This window comes from Gadus chalcogrammus, chromosome 23 (genome assembly GCF_026213295.1).
Source record: "Gadus chalcogrammus isolate NIFS_2021 chromosome 23, NIFS_Gcha_1.0, whole genome shotgun sequence".
Lineage (NCBI taxonomy): Eukaryota > Metazoa > Chordata > Actinopteri > Gadiformes > Gadidae > Gadus > Gadus chalcogrammus.
Genome location: NC_079434.1, coordinates 13520458 through 13547367, shown reverse-complemented (window position 1 = coordinate 13547367; position 26910 = coordinate 13520458). Strand labels below are relative to the sequence as shown.

The 26910-nt window shown below is 46.4% G+C and overlaps 2 protein-coding genes across 2 annotated transcripts; one reads left to right on the top strand and one right to left on the bottom strand.

Annotated features, from left to right (window-relative positions):
- bmp6 (bone morphogenetic protein 6) lies at positions 1-15079 on the top strand (the record flags this gene model as incomplete). Its single annotated transcript, XM_056584836.1, has 5 exons — positions 1-253; positions 927-1124; positions 11402-11478; positions 11779-11889; positions 12949-15079. Coding segments are annotated over 5 exons (789 nt in total), but the record flags the coding sequence as incomplete, so codon positions are not given.
- On the bottom strand, positions 15064-26910 carry txndc5 (thioredoxin domain containing 5). Its single transcript, XM_056584023.1, has 10 exons — positions 26465-26910; positions 25552-25704; positions 24148-24253; positions 23951-24047; positions 22473-22588; positions 21586-21672; positions 21206-21376; positions 20196-20278; positions 19535-19664; positions 15064-18565 (listed from the first exon to the last, which is right to left on the bottom strand). The coding sequence occupies exons 1-10, from the start codon at positions 26647-26649 to the stop codon at positions 18443-18445; spliced, it is 1251 nt and encodes a 416-aa protein (XP_056439998.1). The 5' UTR covers positions 26650-26910; the 3' UTR covers positions 15064-18442.

Here is a 26910-nt window from a genome sequence, read left to right as displayed (position 1 = left end):
CAACTAACGTCATCAATCAAATCATACAAAACAAGCGTCATTGATTCCAATACAGCTCTCTCATGTCACGTGTTTGCTTCTTTTTGCTTCCTCCCCCGTCTCAGAGAGGCAGACCTGTTCCTGCTGGAGTCTCGCCGGCTCTGGGCTGCTGAGGAGGGCTGGCTGGAGTTTGAGATCACAGCCACCAGTAACCTGTGGGTGATGAGCCCGGGACACAACCTGGGCCTGCAGATCAGTGTGGAGACCAGCAGCGGTAAGCGGACTGAGCCAGGCCCCGGAGTCATGAGGTTCTGGACGAGGCTTCGGCCGAACACCGCTGGGTGTTGTGTTTCTTCCTCTGTTGCATTGCCGGGTGAATTGAGTGTGTTTGTTGATGTGGATCTCCATGGTGTGGTCTCAAGCTAATGTAAATGGATACATTTTGCAATGCTTTATTCGATAATATGAGGTGGTACTTTGTTAATCCCGGACGGAATATTGAGGTTCATATTAAACATTGAAACACGAGATGAATAACCTCAGGTCTAAAGCATCTCATGCCAAGATATACCTTTCAAATGGAATTTATGGGGTCAATTTCACAGCACCTGGGCTTTTGTGTTCAATGGGCTTATATTGGATATGAGGAGACGGGTATCACCTGTCTAAATATTGAAGCAAGCAACCCAATAACTGCCTGGGGTGCCTACAAAAGCCTTGGTAGGTGTGAAAATGACCAAAGAAGCGTTGAAAGTGAAATCCCAATTAACATTGTACGGCAAAATACATTTCCGTTGGAGGATCACAATGTGTTGAGTGAACCTCCTATTTGTGCGTGTGGTGTGTTTATGTGTGTGTGTGTGTGTGTGTGTGTGTGTGTGTGTGTGTGTGTGTGTGTGTGTGTGTGTGTGTTTGTGTATGTGTGTGTGTGTGTGTTCGCACCCCAGGGCGCATGATGGGCTCCAAGGAGGCGGGGCTTGTGGGCCGGGGCGAGGCGGTGGAGAAGCAGCCCTTCATGGTGGCCTTCTTCAAGGTGAGCGAGCTGCACGTGCGCAGCCCGCGCTCCACGGGGGGAAAGCGGCGACAGCAGAACCGCAACCGCTCCAATCAGCCCCCGGAGGGCTCCCGGGGCCCCAGCCCAGCAGGTGGGTCCCCCCTCCCCGCCCAGGTCCCCTGGCTGTCTGGTTCTGTCTCTCTCTCTCTCTCTCTCTCTCTCTCTCTCTCTCTCTCTCTCTCTCTCTCTGTCTCTCTCTCTCTCTCTCTCTCTCTCTCTCTCTCTCTGTGTCTCTCTCTCTCTCTCTCTCTCTCTCTCTCTCTCTCTCTCTCTCTCTCTCTCTCTCTCTGTGTCTCTCTCTCTCTCTCTCTCTCTCTCTCTCTCTCTCTCTCCCTCTCTCTGTGTCTCTCTGTGTCTCTCGAGCCCACATGCTGATTGCATCATAGCCTAACCACGAACACCAGTCTCCCACACACACACACACACAGACAGACACACACACACACAGACACAGACACACGCATACACACACACACACAGACAAAGACACACACATACACACACACAGACACATGCAGCTGCGCCACTGGCCGCCGGCTCACCTCAGGCCCAGTCACAACCGATCACAACGCGTCTGCGGTGATCAATGGATCGCGAGGCGGCCGGGGGAGGGGGAGCATGTGTTCGTAGTCTGCCTGATGCGGAGGACGCTGGGGCGTCTTGACAGATTGGACCTGACTCTGGTCGGACCTTCCTCTAATCAGAACGCAGAGTCCGGGGAACGAGGTCCCGGAGCTGTTTTTACTAGAGATAATCCACCTACGGATTAAAGGTACAGAAACCAGACCCGCGACCCGCGGCAGACACATCCCACACCAGCTCCCACGACGGGCCAATCGGAAATGACCTTATTGTGAGATGGATAGGTGAGGAGGATGGTGTGATCTGGAGATGAAAGAGAGACCGAGACAGAGACAGAGGGAGAGGGAGAGGTTCCGGTCAGACTGAAGAAATCGGAAAAAGAGAGAGAATGCTCCCTTGACCAGTGACCTCATCACCAACCTCCAAAAAGGAAAAAGAAAACACCGCCCCCCCACCACCACCACCTCCCCCCCCTCCCCCCCACTGCTAGCTTCCTGCCTCCGCCCCAGATAGATTTGACAAGCAGGTACGCGCCTGATGTTATGAGCCCCTCATAAGCCCTTCAAATTAAATCAAGCCCTAATCCTCCCACTGCATAATTCTGTCTAGCCTTTGTAGCGCTCAGGGCTAAGCTTCCCCCTGTGAGGCTTCATTGTGCGACCATCAGCCATTGCTAGGCTAACGCTAACAACCGTCTGATCCTCAGTTAATATGACTGCTGAGGCAACATGCTAACCGTGAGCCCGTATAGGTGCACCGCATGATTGTCAGAGAGAGGGAGAGAAAAAAGGATGGAGGGGGAGAGAGAGCGAGAGAGAGAGAGGCTCTGCATATGCGATATATACAGTACAGCTGTGTTTGGCTGGATAAGACTCGGGGATCAGAGTTGGGGAGTCGCTAAGTTTACAGAGGCAGATAAGTGATTTACCTCGCTCTCTCGCTGTTGCTTCCATTTAATGGCTAAAGCACCCGTTTGCTTTACTCCAGGCCACTTGTGGGACAACAGCCTTGTGAGTTTGTCTTAGCGCTTTGTCAGGGGAAAAAGAAAGGGTTATTGCTGACATTTGTAGTTTTGTCGGATCCCATCCTTTTCTTTTATGCGGTTTTGGATGTTGTGTGCTCGAGCCCGCACCTGCGGACCACTGTTTGGCACGAGGGGTTGTAGGTTAAAAACCTACCGACATTTTGCTTAAGTCATCGCACAAGATGAAAGCTGCAGCAGGGGGGAAAACCAGAGAACAAAGACTTTGGGTTGGTTGTTTGTAGAGGATGGTTCGAGTCCAACACATGTTGGGTTCTGGCAGCGCGGGTTCTCTCCAGCTACCCCCCCGGTCACCTCAGGGCAGGAGACGGGTGGCTAACAGCCCCTGGAAATAATCATCCCAGAAGCTCCTGTACAAGGCCATTCGAATATCAGTAGCGTTTCCCAGAACAAAGACCGCAGTTTCCATGAGCTCCATTGTCTTTGATTTGTTCCCAAAAAGCTGCATGGTCATGGATTTCGCTTTAAACGCAAAAGTCAGTGATTGTGATTGAGTGGTTCAAATGTGAGCAAGTGGTTCAAGGTAACAGTTTGAGTTTTGAGGACAACGTGTTCTTAGAATTCTTTCAACAACAACATGATTGATACGGTTCGACCAAGAATTATTACCTCACACAAATAAAACAGAAGAATCAACCCGGGATCTACCGTGGGTCAACACTAAACTCATAGGGGTTTAGTTTTTTCAGGTTCTCCGTGACGCTTTAATCACGGTTAAAACCTTGCTCTGTGAGCGTCCCGACAAGGGGAGTTCTGTGGAGTCTGCGTCCAGGAGGAATTGGACTTTACATAACCCAAAACATCAAGACCTCTCCGCTCTGCCCGCCCGGGATGACGGAGAGTGTAAATATTTAGACCCGAAACAGGAAGGCCACCCACCCACCAACCGACCCATCCACCCCTCCGATCCCGGCCTCCAGACCCCCGTCCCACCCCCCTGCCCCCAAACCCCCACCCCCTTTTGCGACGGCCTTGTTGTCCGGGTCCAGAGAGAGGGAGGGAGGGAGGGAGAGGGTGGGAGGGAGGGAGGGAGGGGCTTGATGGGTGGGTCGGTGGGTTGGCGGGGCGGAGAGAGAGGGGCGGGATGAGACAAAACTGTGGAGGATTCCTGTAGGAATTGGCGGGGCATGTGGTTCCAATACAGCATCGCTCATCTCAGAGACGAGGACGAAACAGGGCTCGGTGGATGGACGGAGGGAGGGCGCATCTGTCTAATGGGAGGGAGGGAGGGGGGGGGGGGGGGGGGGGTAGGCAAGCAACACTCTGTGGTGGAAGTTCCTTGACTGCTCGCTTTCAGTTCCAGGCCACCGATGCTTTGATATTAACCGCTTTATTTGTGCTCAAGATATTCTCTGGGAAGTTTTTGTTGTCAACGTTCGCCATTGTTTTTCTACTTAGACACGATATTGTGGTGGGGTGAATATAATTGAAACAGCAGGGCAGTGTGACAGGCCCCAATGTGAACGCTTGAGTAAGCTCCAGAGGAGCTTAAAGTCCCATCTTGAATCATAAACATGAAGACAAAACCCTCACATAGGAAGAATATGAGCTACATTTAAGTTACATTTACATTTAAAGCAGAAGTCGCATCACTTGCTGGGAGTATATGGACTCTTTGGAGCGCACTACCTGGTGTGGCATTTTCTGTTATTTATGAAAACCTCATTAAACCTGAAAACACTGGAGGATCATGGGTAAATCAGTCAGGAAACAAACATCAAACATTCAGGAGTGTGCTTTGATGCTGTTTCTGAAGGCCATTGGAAGTGATCAGAAGATCAGCCTCAAACTAGTCTTCGCCGTACTGTTTATTTCTGTTTTATCATTTCCTCAATCATCAAATGAATCTTTTTTGGCCACAATACACACAATATGAAGACAATAAATAAGACTTGTGGTTAAGTCACCAGAAGTTTTATTTATCAAAACGTGGTTTTGCTATTACTTCCTAAAACAAATGTCCTGTTTACATGTGCAGTGTAATCATACAATACAACTCAATAGCTTACTTCCAACTGATTAAATTTAAGTTAAGACACCTTTAATTTTGTGCTACGCCTCGCATGCTATCGTCTGCTTCACCTAAAGAAGATAAGATATTGCCCTTAATTATTTCCTTCACACAATTTATGCAAAAAAATATTACTATATACATACACAAATCTTTACATTGAATTGTTGTATCCATAGAAATGAATCGAGTTAGTCTAAGGCAGTTTTAACATCTCCCTCCAATATATGTATGTTTAAAATACATATTTTTTTTGCGATGCATTCCACAATTTAACTTGTATCCCCCCTCCAAAGAGCTCATGCAAATAAAAATCAGTTAACAATGCGGTGATTTGAAACACGGAACCGGGCGGAAGGCTTCTCCCCAGCGGGAGGGGGGGGGGCTCACGGCTGACTGCGCCGGAGGAACAATGCGACACCTTTAAAGGTAATTTGGGGTTTTAGTGGGCGAGGCGAGCTGTGGAACAGTAACGGGAGTCGGCCCCGGGCTCTGGGCTGCGGGGGAAGTTAACAACCATTCGGGGAAGGAGTATCGCGTCCTAGCGTAGCCCCAGTGGCCTGTAATTAGGGCCCAGCTAGTCATTAGCAGCTAGCTAAAAGACTGACCACGCTAACAGTATCGCTAAAGGCATTATAATGACACGGCACTTGGCCAGCTGTGTTTTTTCATCCGTCTCTCCTCCCCTCCCACGCCAACACCCCCTCCAAACTCTTTTTGTGTTTACCTTCAAAGTAATTAGACATGGTGAAGCTTCCTCACAGAGTTTAATAACCTCTGTGGTGAAAGACAGAAGGACAGATAAGCGGAAGGAGAGAGAAGAGCGGGAACCAAATAAGCGAATAATCTCCACCAGCGAATCTCCGGGACTAAAACGCTATTTTTTTTCTGGGGCCCCCTGTTGTGAGGTACGTCTGCCGTACCTTGCCTGGTTACTGAATAGTTATGGCAGCTGTAAATGTGTTACTGTAATTGTTAAAACCAAGAATTTTTCAAGAAAGTTTCTCAGCAACTTTTGTGTCATGGTGGGCCATGATGGTCTCAAGAATAAGATTGCAGTATATTAGTGTTTTTTTTTCAATCTGCTGACACTGTTTTGATCATTTTGGTGTTTCAATGTCACAGGCACACAGAATCTCAATCAGCGGCCTGAAGCACACCATTGAAATTGTTAGCACAAAAACGTCTAGCAACTCAAAACTATCAATTGCCTGGTTTGTATTCCAAGGATTTTTGCCGTCGTTGGTCACTCATCTATTCTAGTGTTTTTTCCGCGGGTCCAGCTACTGCAAAGGAAGTCAAATTAGTGACTGGCAACACCTGCCGCAAATTCACCTGTCTTGTAATCGGACCATGAGGGACAGCCCCTCTCCCGTCCCTCATTACAGACAGAATCACACACCAATAATATCATCACATTTCTGAGTCCATTCCCTTGACTGCCATGACCTATTTATTCCATCTTGAACCTGTGGGGAACCTTACTAAATGGTTTGGCCTTCAGCTACAAACCCACGCTAGAGGAACAAGCCGGTGGTCCAATAGAGTTATGAATTATAATACACGCGTCTTATGTTACTGTTATAACCATGTGACTTAGGTACCGCAACTTTCTTATAATGTTAAAAAATGATATGTGATATATTTGGCTGAGTAACAAATATTGTCCATATACTCATGAAAAAGCAGCGGCCCTCAGAAATATGACCAGCTATGCTCCCTCCGAGTCGCCTTACAGTTACCACGGAAACACGACAAACAGATAAATCGTAATGAGCTGCTTTCCATCCTTCCAACACACAGGATCCCTGTTAGGGTTCCTGTCCTCAGTGCTCTGATGTAGTGTGTGTGTGTGTGTGTGTGTGTGTGTGTGTGTGTGTGTGTGTGTGTGTGTGTGTGTGTGTGTGTGTGTGTGTGTGTGTGTGTGTGTGTGTGTGTGTATGTGTGTGTGTGTGTGTGTGTGTGTGTCTGCGTGTCTGTGTGTGTGTGGGGGATCTTAATAGGCAGGAAGTGGAGATGTAGGTTTATGGGCACTGTGAATGTTGGCCTTTTGCACTCAATGAACACCCACAGTAATATGTTTTATTCCCCGTCGAGAAACACACACACACACACACACACACACACACACACACACACACACACACACACACACACACACACACACACACACACACACACGACACACACACACACACACACACACACACACACACACACACACACACACACACACACACACACACACGACACACACACACACACACACACACACACACACACACACACACACACACACACACACACACTGTCCATGGTGATGGCTGCTAAACTCAGAGAGGTGTAGAGAGAGACAGAGAAAGAGAGAGTGCTAGAGAGTGAGAGACAGAGAGCGAGCTGCGAGCTGGAGAGAGAACGAGAGAGTCACAGAGAGCGCTAGAGAGAGAGAGAGAGAGAGTGCTAGAGAGCTAGGTAGAGAGAGCGAGAGTGAGAACAAGAGAGACAGAGAGAGAGCGAGAGAGAGAACAGAGAGCTAGAGAGAGACAGCTAGAGGGAGAACGAGAGAGACAGAGAGAGCGCTAGAGAGAGAGTGCTAGAGAGAGGGAGCTAGAGAGAAAACGAGAGCGAGAGAGAGAGCTAGAGGGAGAACGAGAGAGACAAAGAGAGAGCAAGAGAGAGAGAGGGAGCTAGAGAGAAAACGAGAGAGAGAGAGAGAGAGCTAGAGGGAGAATGGGAGAGACAAAGAGAGAGAGAAAGAGAGAGCGAGAGAGAGAGAGAGAATGAGAGAGAAAGAAAGCTAGAGAGAGAACGAGAGAGAGAGCTGGAGAGAGAACGAGAGAGAGGGCAATGAGAGACAGCTCGAGTTCTCTGTGATCACACAACACTTAACCAGGCAAGGGCGTGTCACCACCAATCACACCCCGATGACGACTAAAACAAAATACATTCGGAGCTGAAGAACTACCCTGAATTACGCACCTAAGTGGAAGGGTTTACCCATGTGACAAACTTAAATACAAACAGAACATTCACATGTAGGCGAGTGGGGGTTCAGTGCCTGATTTTTAAGAGGAGACTATTGGGAAATATTTTAGTCTGGGTGTGGTTAAGCACGGTTTTATCGTTTCACAAAAGTACGTACACGCGCATGTACATTTATCCTGTGACTGCGGCATACATTTTTTAAGGCAATCTTACGATTGTTGATTTACGTATACGAGACCTATACTCTGTTATCCATGTCTGGCGGAGCTGCAGTGGGTTTTTGCATAGACTCACTCATAGTTTCAATCACAGACCTAGACAGCACCACTCACTGCCCTGGTCCCTTCCCAAACCCTCCGAAAGGGCGTTCCCCTGGTTCTGTCTCAAAGCCCAAATCCCCCTATGAGTGTGTTTGAGTGTGTGTGTGTGTGTGTGTGTCTGCGTGAGTGTGTGCGACACATATTAGTGTGTGTGCGAGTAGAGCCAACAAAACAAGTCATTGGCGAATTAGGTTTTCTAAGCGGCCACTCTGGCAGTATGTCATGTCCTTGCAGACGCCGTGTGAAGGGTCTTACACCCCGGGCCTACCGGAGTGGAGGACTTTAGCTGACCTCCCACCACTGGCAGGGTTTTCTCTCCACCCTGACTCCGCCGTCCAATGCTTAATCCAGTAGAAATACTTTCAGAACATTGGGTCCTGAGGTGTGTGTGTGTGTGTGTGTGTGTGTGTGTGTGTGTGTGTGTGTGTGTGTGTGTGTGTGTGTGTGTGTGTGTGTGTGTGTGTGTGTGTGTGCGTGTGTGTGTGTGTGCGTGTGTGTTATTTGTATTTCATTGTTTGGTACACTGTGGGAATAATGAGAACCAAGTGGATGAATCTAAACAAACAACCTCCTACATATACACAGGATCTGACACACACACACACACACACACACACACACACACACACACACACACACACACACACACACACACACACACACACACACACACACACACACACACACACACACACACACACACACACACACACACACACACACACACACACACACACACACACACACACACACACATTCACTCACACATATATAAGCACACACACAAGGGCATGTTTCACAAGCAAACGCCCTGACTGCTGTGTTTACCATAATCCTTGTACTGTTTTTAATTTTTTCCTTTCTTTTTTCCTTTCTGTCGAGCACTGAGTATTCCCAGCAACGGGCCGGTCGCGATAATGACAGGAAAACCCTGCAGAAGTCCGCAGCCACCTGGTTATGTGACTGAGCTTTTTCCACATTTGCAGAAGCGGTCTCTAAATCTGTTAAGGCCGAACACATTGCGCCGCTAAGAGCCGCTTAAGGTGGTCTCCGGACGCATGGCCAGACAGACTGGGGTCTAGTGGGAGACACACAGGGCTGCCCTGCTGGCATCTCAGCAAGGAAAGGGGCACTCCTCAAGAGACACACACACACACCACACACAGCCACATGCATAAGCACACACACACAAACACAGCCAAGCGCACTTGCACACACACAGCGATGTGCACATGCACATACACACACACACGCGCACACACACACACACACACACACACACACACACACACACACACACACACACACACACGCGCGCATACGCACACACTACCACTCCGGACACACACACACACACACACAATCAAACACACACGCACAGACACACACACACACACACACACACACACACACACACACACACACACACACACACACACACACACACACACACAACCACTCCGGACACACACACACACACACACACACAATAAAACACACACGCACAGACATACGCACACACGCACACACACACACGCACACAAACACACACTGATGCAACCAATAAGCCTGCCTACATGTCTATAAGCACATTGTTGCTATTTTACACCTATACACAAACCCACACATCTAAACACGCGTGCACTTACACACATACCGAGATACACTCTAATCATTCATACACGAGAGGGGAAGGACATGGTCACACACACACACACAGACAAACACACACAGACAACGTATAAACAAGAGCCCAGCCTCTTTAACGCGAGGAGACCCCCTGGCGCACAGGAAGGCCCCTAAACACATCCCTGGGAAACACCTGAACGTTTCCGAGGGATACGGAAAAGACCCCTTGACCCCACTTCACACTGTAAGCAACCTCTGTGGCCATTTCCTGCTGCTTACAGAACCCCCCCACCCTCTCACCCCTCAGTGGTCTTGTGACCGTCAGTTTATGTCACTGTGTCTGTGACTGGGAGGCCCTCTTTGGGTCTCGCTTTTTCCAATAAGTTGATATGCCCCGGGGGGTAGGTTCTTGTGGAATATTTCAGTTCTTGTTAGTTCAAATTAAAATGGGAGATGGCACACCATCTCCCATTTCTTTTTCTTCATTGTCTTTTCTTTTCATGTTATTATTTTTATTTCTTAGTGGGTAAGGGTTAATCCTAAGGTTAGGGGTTAGGGTGAGGGTTATGGTTAGGGCTAGGGTTAAGGGTAAGGGTTAGGGTTATGGTTAGGGTTAGGGTTAAGGCTAAGGGTTAGGCTCAGGACTATAAATAGACTTTAGTTAACTATTAATTAACTGTAAGAAAGTAAGTAGTTCAGTTCAGAGAGAGAAACAGGTAGAGAATGAGAGAAAAGGGGAGAGAGACAGAGAGAGACATAGGGAGACAAGAGTACGAATGCGAGAGAGAGCAAAGTATATTAGTGAAGGAGATTACATTGAGAGTGTACACTCAACTTGGGCGGAAAGTGTGTCATGCTGTTGACTACAGGGGTCTGGCCGGATGGGCGGTCGCTGAGGGTTCGTCACCATGTCACAGCGTGGCATCCAAGCCAGCGCTGGGAAGGGACTTGGGGAACTACAAGCTCTGTTAGGCGTGCGTTCAAGAGTGCTTTGCTCAATCCCAGATAGACCAGAGGCATGTAGGACCGGTCACACCCCGACCCCGATTACAGTGACCTCCGCTTCGGTTGACTGTGTCGCTGACGTGTGTGTGTGTGTGTGTGTGTGTGTGTGTGTGTGTGTGTGTGTGCCTCCACGCCCGACCAATTACACGAGGCGTGCTGCGTTCTTTTGTCAAAAACATTCTCAACTTTTGCAGCGTTTACCGTCACTTTTCAGCTCAGGAAGGGGGGTTGGGGGGGGGGGGGGGGGGGATTTAGCTTTATTGCTTTATATCACGCACACATCAAATTGACACACATTCTCACCTGGGGAAATTGCCCTAATGCAGTTAATGTCTGGCCCCGTTAGGTTGCTGGCGACAGCAGATGTTTCTATGAGGGTCAGGTTGTGTGTGTGTGTGTGTGTGTGTGTGTGTGTGTGTGTGTGTGTGTGTGTGTGTGTGTGTGTGTGTGTGTGTGTGTGTGTGTGTGTGTGTGTGTGTGTGTGTGTGTGTGTGTGTGTGTGTGTGTTCCAAATTCTCATCTCAGACCGGTCTCGAGATTTTTCTATAAACTGCTTGGCTGCCTCTCCATGTTGCTTTTGTAACTGCATGTAACTGCACAACGTCTTTAAGGATTATAATGACTTCAAAAATTGTGTGATTGGACAATGAACACTACACAATATACATACGCACCGGTGGCAGCAGTATAGCTGAGCTGTAACGCAGAATTTGATGTTTGTTTCAACCCACAATAGTTTTGTTCTCCACGGAAAGTAACAATCGTTTCCCACCTTGTGTCTCGTCCCTCCATAGACTACAACAGCAGCGACCAGAAGACGGCCTGCAGGAGACATGAGCTCTACGTGAGCTTCAAGGAGCTGGGCTGGCAGGTAAGAAGGATCTCCTCCTTGCCTTGCATCACTGTAGTCTCTAGGATCAACCACATGTCATAAATCAAATGGGATCCATTTCTCACTAAATTCCACCCGCTGAAATCATATATTTAATCTTCCCTTGAGTAGAGAGACTACACACAACATAACTCTGAACTTGCAAATCAAATGTGGAATATACGTTTCTAGGCGTTTCTACCGCAAAGGGAAAATGTCCTACTCAGTTCGTTGTCAAATTTACAATGGTGGGTTTTTTCTGACCCCTATATATTCAACCTTTTGTTGTGTTCCCTACAGGACTGGATCATTGCCCCAGAAGGGTATGCCGCCAACTACTGTGATGGAGAGTGTTCCTTCCCACTCAATGCCCACATGAACGCCACCAACCACGCCATCGTGCAAACACTGGTGAGAACAACAGGGCTCTATCCGCTGTGTTCCTATAGTTCCTCGACCAGGGGATGGAAGGAAGCGGGCAGCGTATGTAACCACCACACTACCCAGTGAACATACCGTGGACAATGCATTGATATGTGATATGGCTGTGTGCGGAGAAAAAAAAACAGCTTTACAATTTTGAAATTCACACACCAACGGCAGAGTCAACCATGCAAGGTGATAGCCAGGAGCAGTTAGGGGGTTAGTTGCCTTGCTCAGGGACACCTTGACACTCGACACAGCTAGGAGGAGCCGGGGATCGAACTAGCAACCTTGCGGTTACCAGCCAACCCGCTCTACATTCTGACCTACTGCCCGGGATTCTCTTATCTTAACTATGTGCAATATCAAAATCCTCAAATATTTACATAAATACCTAATTACAACTCTAAAATACATTCCACTTGTGCAGAATGCCCTCCCTTGTTTTTCCCTCCAACTCCTTGGTCGTCTGTCCCTTCATGTTCTTCTGTACAACCCAACCTCCTTTGTGTTGTACCCTCTCGTTCCCTCCAGGTTCACCTGATGAACCAACCCAACCTCCTTTGTGTTGTACCCTCTCGTTCCCTCCAGGTTCACCTGATGAACCAACCCAACCTCCTCTGTGTTGTACCCTCTCGTTCCCTCCAGGTTCACCTGATGAACCAACCCAACCTCCTCTGTGTTGTACCCTCTCGTTCCCTCCAGGTTCACCTGATGAACCAACCCAACATCCTCTGTGTTGTACCCTCTCGTTCCCTCCAGGTTCACCTGATGAACCAACCCAACATCCTCTGTGTTGTACCCTCTCGTTCCCTCCAGGTTCACCTGATGAACCAACCCAACATCCTCTGTGTTGTACCCTCTCGTTCCCTCCAGGTTCACCTGATGAACCAACCCAACATCCTCTGTGTTGTACCCTCTCGTTCCCTCCAGGTTCACCTGATGAACCAACCCAACATCCTCTGTGTTGTACCCTCTCGTTCCCTCCAGGTTCACCTGATGAACCAACCCAACATCCTCTGTGTTGTACCCTCTCGTTCCCTCCAGGTTCACCTGATGAACCCGGAGAACGTCCCAAAGCCGTGCTGCGCACCCACCAAGCTCCACGCCATCTCCGTGCTCTACTTCGACGACAACTCCAACGTCATCCTCAAGAAGTACAAGAACATGGTGGTCCGGGCGTGTGGCTGCCACTGACCCCCTGACCCTGACCCTGACCCCCTTACAAAGCCTGGCAACCCCTCTGCCAATTCTTCGCAGGCTGCACCTCTCGCAACATCCCGATCGGGAGACAAGTGACGTACAGGAGTTACTGTTCTACTCCAAAGTCCATACCCCGCGTCTTGAATTGCAAGTCTTTATCGATATCAACTGATTGGACATGGATAAAGAAAGGAAAAGATGTGTGATGCTATAATAATAATAATAATAATAATATAATAATAATGTCCCACCATTGAGTCATGTCGTCAAATGACTCCAATGAGCACATTGTTTCCTGGTTCTGTAAGAGAGTGACTTGATGGATCCGGCTTACGTTCCTGTTTGTAATCTGTTTAAATGTGTGTATGTGTGTGTGTTAGTGTGTGTATGTATGTGTGTGTGTGTGTGTGTGTGTGTGAGTGTGTATGCGTGTGCACCCACTGTGCCTGATAAGCTGACTAGCCCCTTTAGAGCGGGGGTCAAAGGGGAAGCTATTAGGGGAACAGTCCACAGTGCTGCTTCTCTTGGGGGGGTTTCGGCTCTCAGCAGTCCCCTTGCGTAATGGATGAACAATGTCCGGTATAAGGTGTATGATTCTGTGGCGCAATTCCACAACGCAGAAAGGCCAAAGTAGAGTTACTTATATGAACAGGCTAAATGAATGAAAGGATGGAGAAGATAAAGTTGACCGTACGTGACAGATGACACACGTTTATTAATAAAAGGGGTCAACGATGCTGGGTTTCAAATTGTACATCGCTACATTTTGTTATTCAGAATCGTAAAAGAATACAGTTCATGCAGCATCTGTATTGCCCTGCCGCGTCCCACAGCTCCTGGCCTTGTTTTCTCTTCTCTAAGCCATGTTTGCCTTCCTCAAAATATAATATGGACTCAACCAAAGTGACCGCAAGGCTATTTTAGTTGTGGACTCCTCCAAATATCTGCCGGCCGTCAATATTTGCAGGGCCCGCGCCAAGCCCCATCGCCGTGGCCCGGTTCTGGCCCGACCGGGAGCATGTTGTGGCTCGACTCGTGTTTATCCTCCAGAGGTCCGGAGGCTACGGCCTGACCCCACAACCCCCCCCCCCCACCCCACACACACACACACACACACACACAAACACACACACACACACACACACACACGGATATGCACACGCACACACACACAGACATGCAGAAACACACGCACACGGACATGCAGAAACACACAAACGAACACGGACACGCAGACACACACGGACACGCACACACCCAAACACATACATACACACGCATACAAACACACACACATGCACAAACACACACACACGCACACACACACACACACACACAAACGCACACATGACACACACACCCGAAGGATCATTTCCTTGACACCACAGTTTCAATGTTTAAACGATTCCCCCCCACCAGACAACCCGTCAAGCGTAGGTCGGTGGAAAAACATTAACTTGCTCCCCCCCCCGAAAGAAGCGCTGTTGGTACGTCTCTTTTGGTGCCAGTTTCTGCAACTAGTCTTTTTTTTACTTCCTTTCCTATTTTTTCTCCCGACGTGGATGGTCAATTTTTGTTTGTTGTGAGATTGTCAGGTTATTTTCATTTTATTTTTTTACCAAATGAACATTGAACTGTGAGCTTGTCAGAGTATACAATCTTTGACCAATATGGATTTTAAATGGCAGGCGTGCTTTTAAGAATGACTAATATAACAAATCAAAATACCTTTGTGCCTAACCAACCAATCAGAAAATGACAAAATATATACCTCTGGTAAGCTGCTGTTTACATTTGTGATCATGTTAAGACTGTTATGTGTAAATACTTGTACATTCTTAGCTTATTTATTGCACCGCTTATTAAAAAACGACATACCATGTTAGACAGAACAATAATGGAGAAATATTTTTGGAAAAATACATTTTATTACGAAATCTCATGTTACAACTTGCCATATTCTTTTTTTTTTTTTTACAAGAATCAATAGGAAGTGTATGTCCTGTAACTTGCAAGAAACAACAATACTGCTTTCTGTCACTGGAGTTGTCTAGAAGCGTGTGCTATACATAAAATCTTTAACTGAGGAAAAAATACTAAAACCTTTTGCCTTGTTTGTGTACCTTGGTTGGAGTTCTGAAAGCAGATCTCAGATCAGACATAGATGAAAGCATATATGTCCTGGTCAGAGACTGGCCTAATGAGAGGGTGGAGTTGGCTTTTTGGACTACAGCATACATACCTAAATAAATGCTACAGAAGGGACACAAGGACCAAGTGGTTATTTCACCATTGGGAGTCAGTTAAAAGCGATGTCTTATGTTGAACAAGTGAAATATATTACCCTGGTGCCAGCTGGTGGCATTTGTGTTATTTATTTTTTTAAATTATAATTATCATGTAATTTATATCCCAATATCTATCCATCTGTTTAAATAAAAACAAAAATAGTTATACGAAATGTGTGTTTATTTAGGTAATGGGACGTGGCTCTAGTCCTGCTGGTCTGACTGATTTTGGTAACGTAACAATGTGATGTGAATTGGATTGTCCAATCTAACCTGTGACCTGTGCATCGTTTGCGCAGAGGAGAGAACTGTTTGTTATCAGCACGGGAGCCATGGGTTCAAATCCAACCAAGACCAGTCTCCATTGAAGCCAGATCTAATAATTTTGGAGACCTAATGATGAGATTTCGGATACTTAACGATTGAAATGTCAAATTTAACCAACGTTCAATCATATCAGCAGCTGGAGTACATTCAAATATTTAATCCGTTAATCTGAGGAAAATGTCACACCAGAGGTTCTCACGGACCAAAGCAGCCATCATCGTCATGCATTTATAACAAAAATATTATCCAGAACTGTGGAGCCAATGGAACAAGGGGAGAAGGGTCTGCTGCTGATTAACAAGCTGTACACTGAGCGCTCCACACACACACACACACACACACACACACACACACACACACACACACACACACACACACACACACACACACACACACACACACACACACACACACACACACACACACACACACACACACACACACACACTACAATTCACACAAAAACTTCGGCCTGCCCTAAAGACTCCTGTATTTATATATCACATGATGACCCTCTTCACACGATCTCACTCACACCTATTTATCACTCATATGACGCGTAATTTCACTTTTACGCAAACTTTTTTAAAAACTATACCCTGGCATGCGCACTGAGCCCAGTCACAACATTGTAGCTGCGGTCACACCATTTACGCTTCGGAGAAGCGCGGTCACGCCACTACACTGTGATTGCGCATCTACATTGCTGTGTACGGTAAAGCACACGAAGACGGACTTCATGGTGCAATTGAGGGCACCTCGTAAACTCAGAATTACGTAGTCGAATGTCAACGAAAGTATTTTTCAACGGGAAAGATATTTTTTCTTTCTTATTTTCCTTTGTTGAAATACATGCGTATTAACCATTAGCATCCATTGCTATGTGGGCAGATTATAATTCAAACACATTTTAATCAAATGGACCTTAACAAGCATCTTCAACATCAGCCTGGTATCCATGGCTCAAACTCATGAGCTGTGAACCTGATATGCACGAATGTTCACTCGGTGGTCATCAGTATTAGTCAAACATTGTTTAAACTTTTATAATCTCATCTGATGTTCATGGTTAAGTCTCCATCCATCCCTATCATGATGACTGGATTAACTGGCCCCAATATTTGTTTTAAAAGGCACACTAAACCCATGCCCGATTGACCTGTTTGGACATAGTTTACGGAATAATGTTCACGGAATAATAATGGGAAATCTTTCTTGCCATCACATTTTGCACATTTCAAGATTGGACAAAGTGCCTTAGAGTTATGGCACGCCTTTGAAAATATCCTTTGATCGGCTAAGTGGCCAACGTTTAGTTAGAAATTGTGGTTGCATCCAGGTCCACCAATAGGTCTCAATGTTAGTGTTGATTGGTCAACAAAAAAAAAAGCCTTCGTGTTAGAAATTTGTTTTGTTTTTTCAGAAACTGGTCAGTTCATTTTGACAACCTCCACCTGCAGGCTGCCACACAAAAACAACATTTGGAGTAATGAAATGTTGACTTTTACATAAACAGTAGAAAGAGGTATACATGAGCAACAATAGTGATCAAATGTTTTTACAGATAAAAATGGATGCCGTCTAAACCACACTAAAGTTGCTACGGTGTCAATTGAGACTAAATGAAACCCATAAGCCACGTCTTTTTATAAATCAGTGTGAACCACATCCCAATTTTCCCCTTCACAGTTAGGTGACAACGCAGCTGTTTGGACTCAAACTCTCCCCCTAAACTCACATGACCCTCTCTCAGAACGCATACACTTGCAAGTTTAGGGGACCGTACCGCAGAGTAAAATAAGCAAAAAAAAAAAAAAATGCTTTTTGTTGTTTGAAAGTCTATCACCATTCAGACTTTTTTTCATTGCAATTATTGAGGAGAACTACTCACACACACGCATCACCTTTTTGCAAAAACGGAGACCAGCTGGTCTAGCTATAGTTTGGGTTAAATCAAATTTAACGCAGGAAACAAATGTCCGCTCTGCATACAGCAACACAACCGGTAAACATTTGCATTTCCCCGAGTGTCAAGTAAACTAGGCCCATACGGTCGTGGATTTAAAAGTCCTCTAAAACTTAACGCTCAACTTCACAATGGAGGCCGGTGGGGTGGGGGTTGGGGGGGTTGGGTGAAGGTGCATTGATCATATTCTCACTTTTATACAGTTACATTAATGGCTCTTTGATAGATCACTTGTAGAAAAATTGATTTAATATATAAAAAGGTCTTCAGAAACGTCAGTTATAATTTTCATATTGGCAAGATAGAACCTTTGAATACCGGCTTTGAAGAGTGTTCACTTTCCGGGACAAAAGTTTATTTTAATCACCACTTTGAGAGGTTATGGTTGATTAAGTACTTGCCAGCAAAGTGGTTCTTTAAAAAAACTAATGTAGCTTGCAAGGGCAAACTAATTCCTTCAGATAACAGTAGAGAAATACAGATGCCACCCCGAAACACACTACTTAATCAAACTGCCCTTGATCCCAGGGGTGAAACAAATAAACCTAAGAATTCAAATAAACAGTTTGTAGCAGTCCGTCACGGAGCCACACTCCACTACTGAGGAGTGAAATGATTACAGGGAGCTGCCGAAGGATAGTTGGCCGGGGGGGGGGGGGGGGGGGGGGGGGCAGCAGACGGGAGGGTGGGTCCCAATGTCCAGAAATGCAGTGTGGGCGGGGCAAAGTGATGAATGGCGAGTGCTGATTGGGCCGTCCTAAAGCTCGTCTCTGGCCTGCTTCATGATAAAGGAGTGCAGGCTTTCCAAGTCCCGCCCACCGTGATGCTCCTCCCCCTGTTGACCGGCTTTGAACATGATCAGGGTAGGGTAGCCGCGCACCTGGGGACGAGAGACAGACGCATAGTAAGACCCTAAAAGCAAAAAGCAGTTGGAAAGTTGCATTCAAAACAACCAAGATGGTGTGAAATGGGGCCATTGAAGTCATTGATCCCATTAAGAGAGTACCCATACACCGGACCCACAAGGTCAATCAGGGGGCCAACTTTTGTGATAGTTTGGCCAAAACGGTAGCAGATGTTGCAGACCGTGATTATATGAAGCAGTGCAATTCCCTCACACAACCACAGATCGTGACTCTTCTCATAGATTGATGATTCACCAGCCTAGCAATATGCTGTAGTATTGGATATTCCCCGCAACTGATTTTATTGGTTGTATTTTTTTGCGATTTGTCCCCTGATTCCAGTTAAGCCTGCTTCTAACCAGATTTACAATTAACTTTGAAAAGGCTCCTGGAAAAAACTGTAGCGTGAGACGGCACCAAAAAAAGACTTTGGGTTGTCACAAAACAAAAATTTAGAAAAACTACATTCTCAATATTAATTGAGAACACCAACAAAAGGAAACAGGAGGACAGTTTACACATAAGAAAATAAGCATAGTTCCGTTCATACGCTTGTGACGGCACAGAATCGCTCCTTTGTCACCCGTCTTTGTAAACATTTCACAACATAAAAAAAGAAAAGAAAGTTTTTTAACCCGCGTACGTGTTGCACCAGCCGCCCCGGACGGACGAAGCCCAAAGGTGCTTTTATTAACCGGGTACCGCGGCGTCCCGTTCCAGGACAAGGTGGTGGCCACCCTGTTTTACGACCCCGGGACCCAGCCCACTAATTGAGCTTTACCACCGCCTGCGCAGCGACGACACTTCATCTGGAAGAACTGGCCCGGCTGACTCAGTCTGACCAGTGTGTGTACAAGTGTGTGTGCGTGTCAATGTACTACAGTTCATGCTCAATGTAATCCCGGTCTGGCGTCGGGCCCCTCGCTCGAACCCGGTGCACTTACAGAGAGCCGGTTGCAGAGGGTGCGCTCCACGGTGCAGTCCACCTTGGCCACCTTGACGTCGGTGAGGCCGGGGAACTCCTTCTTGGACAGGTCCTCCCATGTGGGAACCAGGTTCTTGCAGTGACCACACCTAAAGAACAGAGAGAAGGGAATAAATAGACGTTGGCTCCGTTAAGTTCAAGGATGAGGACTTTTTAAAAAGGGAGAGTCTTGGAACTTGCACGGGTTTTCAATGTGAAACAATAATAAACCGCAAATTCTTGTTCAATGCAGCTTTAATGAGTAAATTCATTTACAAAAGTCAAGAGGAATTGAGATCGATTCGTGCTTCACCAAGGGATAAACTTGAGCTTTTCCTAATTCTAGATGGCATTTCAATTTGTTCCAAACGCTCCATTAATGTAATGGAAGGGGGAAACAATCACAATACAGACACTCACACACTAACACATTCACACAGCGCAACAATGTGTACAGTGTCAACAAGGAAAATTACATTTGAATGCAAAGTTTGTCAGCCAAATCTTGAAATCAAGGAGCTCCTTTGAATGGTGCCACTGGTTCCATCCCGACCCAGTTGCCCCAGTCAAACACGGTCCCACGTGCTGACCGTCCCCCGTGCTGGTTAAGATAATGCCAAGTCATAAAATGTAGTGTTTACCATGGAGCGTAGAACTTGATGAAGGAGATGCCCTTGGCTACCGTCTCGTCGAAGTTGCCTTCCGTCAGGGTCAACACTCCGGACTGTAAGGAGAGGAGCGCCATGTTAGAGACTAGGGCTGGAAGATTAATCTAATTTAAAACAGACATTGGGATGTAATCTTTTATTTTCACTGAAACGAGATCACCAATTTATTAAAGATGTTATGATATCAATTCATGCATCAATTCATCTCAACACAAAGCCCTCGCCTAAAGGAAAGAGCAGTTTATATTTTGACTGCTTCCATAATACAAAACATAAGGAACTTTAAAAAGAAAAATCGCATACTAAATCACAATCGCAATATTGGTCGAAATAATCGCCGTTCGATTATTTCCCCAAATCGTTCAGCCCTATTAGAAATCTTCACACACACACACACACACACACACACACACACACACACACACACACACAGCTGTACGTATCAGCAGGGCCTTATTCTCATGTTCTCACAGCATGTGCGGTAGGCCGTGCTGCACCACGGGCTTTCCCCGCTGTCACACCTCATCTCTGCTGCGTGTGCAGGGGCGCTGTGAGCGGTGATGTCACCGCCCCAAGCTTAAACTGCCCATCGGAGATCCTGGCTTCTAATGTGCAGGAAATAGCTGGCTTAGCCTTAATTGCGGGCTGCACCCACTCCGCTATGCAACAGCCGGAGTGGGTGCCAGGCGCGGCGAGCGGACTAACGCCAACCAGGTGACGGCGACGGCCATATGGTTATTCTCCGCCCCGTGGCACTATGCAGACCCTAACATGCAGTAACGATTCAAATAAAAAAAACGCTTGCCGTCATTAAGTGTACTTAATAAACGCGTCAGATTCAGTGATTGTAATGGGCGCTGGTTTTCTTCCCCTCCCCCCCTCCCCCCTTTCTCCCAAGCTGGGTGACTTCAGAGGTCTGTGGTCTATTAAAGGTGTAGCGCCAGCAGGCCTGCGCATGTGTGCATGAGGATGCATGCACCCACCTTAACCTCCACCTCGGCCTCCACCTCCTGGGCCGGGGCGTCTGTGGGGATCTCGTTGTCCGACGGGTCCGCGGCCTCTGGCTGCGCGGCGGCGGCTGCGGCTGCCTTCACCTGGTTATTCACAAACTCCTTGAAGGAGTCCAGGTCCCGCATGCCCCGGTACTGCTCTGTCTGGGAGCATGGGGGGGGGGGGGGGGAACGTCATGGTTAAAGGATGCATCACCTCAAGCAGTTGATTAAGTCATCGCCATGCAAATGATCTTCTATGTGGTTGCTGCCCTGCCATTTCTACGCATGGGCAAGAAGTTATTACTGAGAAGGTGGATCTTGGGTTAGGAGGACGAGGCGCGAGATGCACAGGTCAACGGAGCGAGACGTACCTTCTGCCCGTTGCTGAAGAACAGCAGGGTGGGGTATCCGCGCACGGCGTTCTCAGAGCACACCTCGTAGTGCTGAGTACAGTCCACCTAACAGCGAGCACAGAGGGGAGCCAAGGCGTTAGCCCACACACACGCAGAACCAGTGACTGAAGTGCATAACAAGTGAATAGCCACCATAGACTGACCTTGCAGTCAGTCACTTCAACATTGCAATTAATTCTTAAGAAGAACAGACAAAGTTTTTTTTGAGGATCTGGTGGGACGTGTTCCCTTACTGCTATAACCAAGAAGGAATTGCAATGCAATATATTTGATATAGCAATAGTCTTTGGAGCCTACTGAAAACATACAAACTTGTTTACATGTTTGTTTTTATATGATTATTTTAGTATGTTTATTTTTGCCAGTGGCCATCTCAGGCAGCTTCTTGCATTGTTTGTTATGCGCTGTGTATTTGGTTAGAGGATGGGCGTGTGCAATTGGTTTTAATGTCTTCTGGTTTGTTCTTGGTATGCATCTTTTTTTTTTTTTTTTTTTTATGAGGCCAGACGCTGGACTGTCACTAAACAAATTTCAGGACGATAAAGTAATCTAACCTTAACCAATGTGTGTTATAAATCAGAAAGCATCATGGGATCTTCTGCTGCCGATACTCTATATACGCCACATGGTTACTTAGGACAAAATAAACGTTTATTTTGCCACGTCTCGCGCTAGAAACGCTGCCGAGGTTTCAAACAGAACAATGTTTCCACGTGATGACATCATTTCCAGATTAATGAATAAATAACAAAATTAGTTACAATTAACATAATCACTAACATTCGCATGGTCGTATGCCTCCAAAATGGAGGCGGTCATTGAGATTTACAAGCCCTATAGCTCACCTTGCCGATCTTGACATCTTCAGAGTGCTCGAAGCTTGTGGCCAGCTGCTCCCAGGTAGGAGCCATTGCTTTGCAGTGGCCACACCACGGGGCGAAAAACTTGACAAAGTGGGCTCCTGCACGAGAGAGGACATAACAAACCGGCAAGTATTATAAAGAGGGAGTTTATGGCGAGAGAGGTTGTTCGACATTTTATCAGACGATTATTTCAACACAAATTAAAAAAGATTGTATGTGTAAGAATCCTTCTCATTACTGTCCCCTTTGGCGGTTAAGTGAACTGCGCCCCTGCTCAAGCTTGTGCATTTGGAGCACTGAAGTGCGAACTCCGTAGGTTAAGACAATAAAATCATAATCTAGTGTTAGTTATAAACAAAAATAAACGCTGTATAATTAGAACGTTATGAAAGAACAGACAACTTTAGGTGCTAAGACATCACGTCCTCCCGTTTAAACAGCCCTGGTTCAAATATAATAGGAATCAGCCCACAGGCTGTTCTACGCAACAGCGAGACGAGGAAAATCAATTTTTTTAAGTTTAATCAAAACTTGGTTCATATATTGACAATTTATGGATGAAAGTATTCCTACACGTAACTTCTTTAAAGAACATACACAACTGTGTGGGGCTGGTGGATTTTCCCATGGTGACTTAGAGAGAGAAAGTCTAGAACATGACATGAGAACGACTCATGCACGGGAGCCATACGCAAGCCATTACACAATGCTGCTTGCAGCGCTGCCAAGAATTAAAAGGTGGGACGTTGAAAAAAAATAAAAATAATAACAGCTATGTCATATCCTGTCGTTTTTCAACTCCAAACAACCGCCCATTTATTTTTCTGCTGAAGCAAAACATTTGACGTCGACAGGCCCTAAGTGCTGTAATTTCAACAAGACAATTATCGCGGCCCGTGTTTATTTGCAGTGTTTGTCTGAAAATTTGAAAATGAAAGCTAAAGGGGCCGACCAACGTAACGTGCAGGGCTTGGTTTTGACTGACACCGTGCGCTGTAGCCTGGAGTCCAGCGCCCAAGTAAAATATTACACACGTCATAATGAAAGGGGTTGTGGCCTTTCCATTCCAGCTTGGGGTATCCCCAAGTGCCAACTGCTTGAATTTAATAATTGTATGTTTTGAAATGATGAAGCCTGGAGAATACGTTTACCGGTTAGGTAACTGCAAAACAGAATTCTTACCCTATTATAGTTAACAATCTCCACACCAGTGTTAATTCAAACAGTTTTTTTTATAAGAATTTGCCATTCGAATTTCTGACCGATGTCACTAATTAGCTAAATGCTTACATTTAATGACTACCAAGTAGTAATAGAGTGGTATTATACCTAACTTATGATGCGTGTATGTTGACTGGCCTGTTAAGATAAGACTTCCCATCATGCATTGACAAGTAAATGGATCATCTACTTCTTAGGGCAAAGCAGCACAGAGTGCAACGCTGAAGTCTGCCCGTTACCTTTGGCGAGGTGGGCTTTGAAGTTGCTGACGGTGAGCTCATACAAGCCCTGCTTGGGCTCCGGGGCCACTGAAGGTTCTGGCTCGCTCTCTGGCTCCTAGAGGGAACAAGGAGGGAGGGACACAAACCAACATCCACGTCAAGTCAAAGACCTACGCTCCGGAGGACTAAAAAGGGGAACAGGGTGGAACGCTCACCTCAGGCTCGTCCTGGAGGGTCTTCAGCAGCCATGTCTCCAGAGACGGCAGGTCCCTGGGGCCAGTGTACTTCACGGCCTCCTGATCCGGCCTGTACAGCTTCAGACTGGAGAGACCAGAGACACGCGTATCGTTAGGAGAATTGAAAACAAGATGGACCGTGAAAACTGGAAGCTTTTGTCAGTCTAGCTGTAGGCCTTCTTGAGCCCCTTAATGACATGTTTCTTAAAGGGGACATATCATACCACCAGCTGTGGGTGTGATTAGCCACTACAAGCCGTTTTCAAAATGTGCAGCATTGTGACATCACGGGTGGCCATGTCCGCCTAGATCTGTGCTGGATAGATGAGCAACGTTTGCTACAGTCCACTGGGTAGGCTGGTAGACTGATCTATCCAGCACACATCTAGGTGGACACGCCCACCTGTGATGTCACAATGCTGCACATTTTCAAACCTGCTTGCAATGGCGAATCACACTCACACCTGGTGGTATGATAAGCCCCCTTTAAACTTTTCACTTTTACTCGCTTCGGATAAAGCGTCTGCCAAATGACAAAAAGTAGGGATGCACCGAAAATTCGGCCATTGAAAATGTTCGGCCGAAAATGGCCCAAAACATAATATTTGCTTGCGTCCGAAGGAGTAAAAAGGCCGGAAAAAATACCGAACATTTCTATTTTTGATGTGAGAAAAAAAAGCAACCAGTGGGGAATGAGCCTGGTGCGCTTCATCAAGAGAGTTTAAAAAAGAGCTGCACATAAGTTTGTAAACAACTAAATGACAATACACAAGGTGAAAAAAGAGCCGAGCGCACCTGTTAAATGAATGAATGAAAAACAGCAAAAGTCACATTCGGTTTTCGGTTTCGGCTTTCGGCCAACTGTTTCAGTATATTCGGTTTCAGTTTCGGCCAAGAATTTTTATTTCGGTGCATCCCTAACAAAAAGCAGCTTCAGATAATGGGTCAAAAAGTAGGAGTGTTTAAGACTAGTCCATTAAACATTATATTTACAATTACTTCCAGCGTCATCATATATCAGGAAGATATTGGATTGACGGTGCTTTTCTGATGTTTTAAAAAGTGCTTCATCATCTTCTGCAGACTGCCGAGTTTGCACTTATGCAGCAAGTTGTCCTGGTGGTGTAAGATGGGGCAATTACTGTACAAGTTGAAATTTCCACTCAGTGCTAGTGAATGTGTAATTTCTGTGTGTCACTCAGTGACAAGAAGAAGGCAATTACTTGCTGGGGTAGTTTATTTTGTTGTTGTTGCTCGGAACATCAAATTAGACACTTTGTGAAACAAGTGGAATGCAAGCACTTCTTATACTCCACTTCGCTACAAGAAAAGTGATGGGCAATAAATAAGTTAAAGATGAGTCACATTAAAGTCGCTTCTTACGTTGGGTAACCCCTGACAGCGTGGTCTTTGGAGCAGAATTTGGTGTCCAGGACACAGTCCACCTTAACCACGTAGACTGGAGGCTTCTCCATACTGTTGTATTTGTCAGCCAGTTCGTTCCATGCAGGCTGGAGCCTCTGGCAATGGCCGCACCTGAACACAGCACAAGGATAACATAGTCACCATCAGTATGTTACAGAGGTCATTCCTCTCAAAATAGACCTCTATATATATACATCATGCTAATGTATATTCATGCTTTCTTTCTATTAAAGGCGACACACTATTGACAGACACAGTTGGCTGAGGAATAGTGTTAATAGCCTCCACTTTGATGTACCCTCACAATCTACAAAGACCTGAAGGGGTTTGAAGCATGACACAGCTTGATTTGACGTGATAAATGCAGGAATGACAGTAAAATACTTTCTAACGGGATGGGGGAAGAATGAGGACAGGAATCTCCTCGGTTACCGGCTCTGATTCAATCACTGCTTGCCACGTAAGCGATCGCAGTACAGCCTCCCTGGTGGAGCGTCTCTGAACTATAAATACCTAAAACCCGACATTTTAAGTCAATACTAAGCTTCAAACCGGTTCACAAAGCAAACAACATTTGCGTGTACTTTCTTTTTTTTTTAAATGGACTCAGATTAAACCGGCCCCGCATGGCCTTGTGAATGTTGTCAGAGGGTTTTCCCCCTCACTAATAGGCTAGCTAGCTAGCTCCACCAGCCGGCCAACAGAGTTCAAACTTGCTAGCTAGCCGTGTTCTGCGAAGTAGTTCACAATGCACTTCAGACACACACTTCTCAGTTCTCGGTACAGTAGTCCTGCTTAGAAAGGGATAATAGAAATATGTGACCATCGATGCCTTTATTCAGTACAGTGTGTGCATAAGTTGTTAACTTACCAAGGAGCATAGAACATGACAAAGTGTGGAGCGGTAGGCACAGCATCGTTGAACATTTCTACCGTGTACGAGTGCTTGGCATGTTCATCTTCTTCGGCTTCGGCGTCGCAAAACACACTACTTATGAGTAACGAGCAATAAATAAAACACAAAAGTGTGTGTGTGCAAAACTGAGTTGGAGCCATGGTTAACCCTCTTGCGATGTGAACGGCAGGTTTGCAAAGACCGACTCGCAAATCGCCCTCTCCCTCTGCCTGCGCTGAGCGTAAAGCAATGTGTAATGTGGATAGGGCGCCGACTAAACTTTAGCTCTGCGTCAGGAAATCCCGATACTGTGGGGATATGTGGTGCCCTGAAGCGCAACCCAAACAAGTCCTAATTGGACATGAGACACTTGAAGTTGAGTCGCTGAGACGACTGACTGACTTCCAGTTGCAATGCAAGTG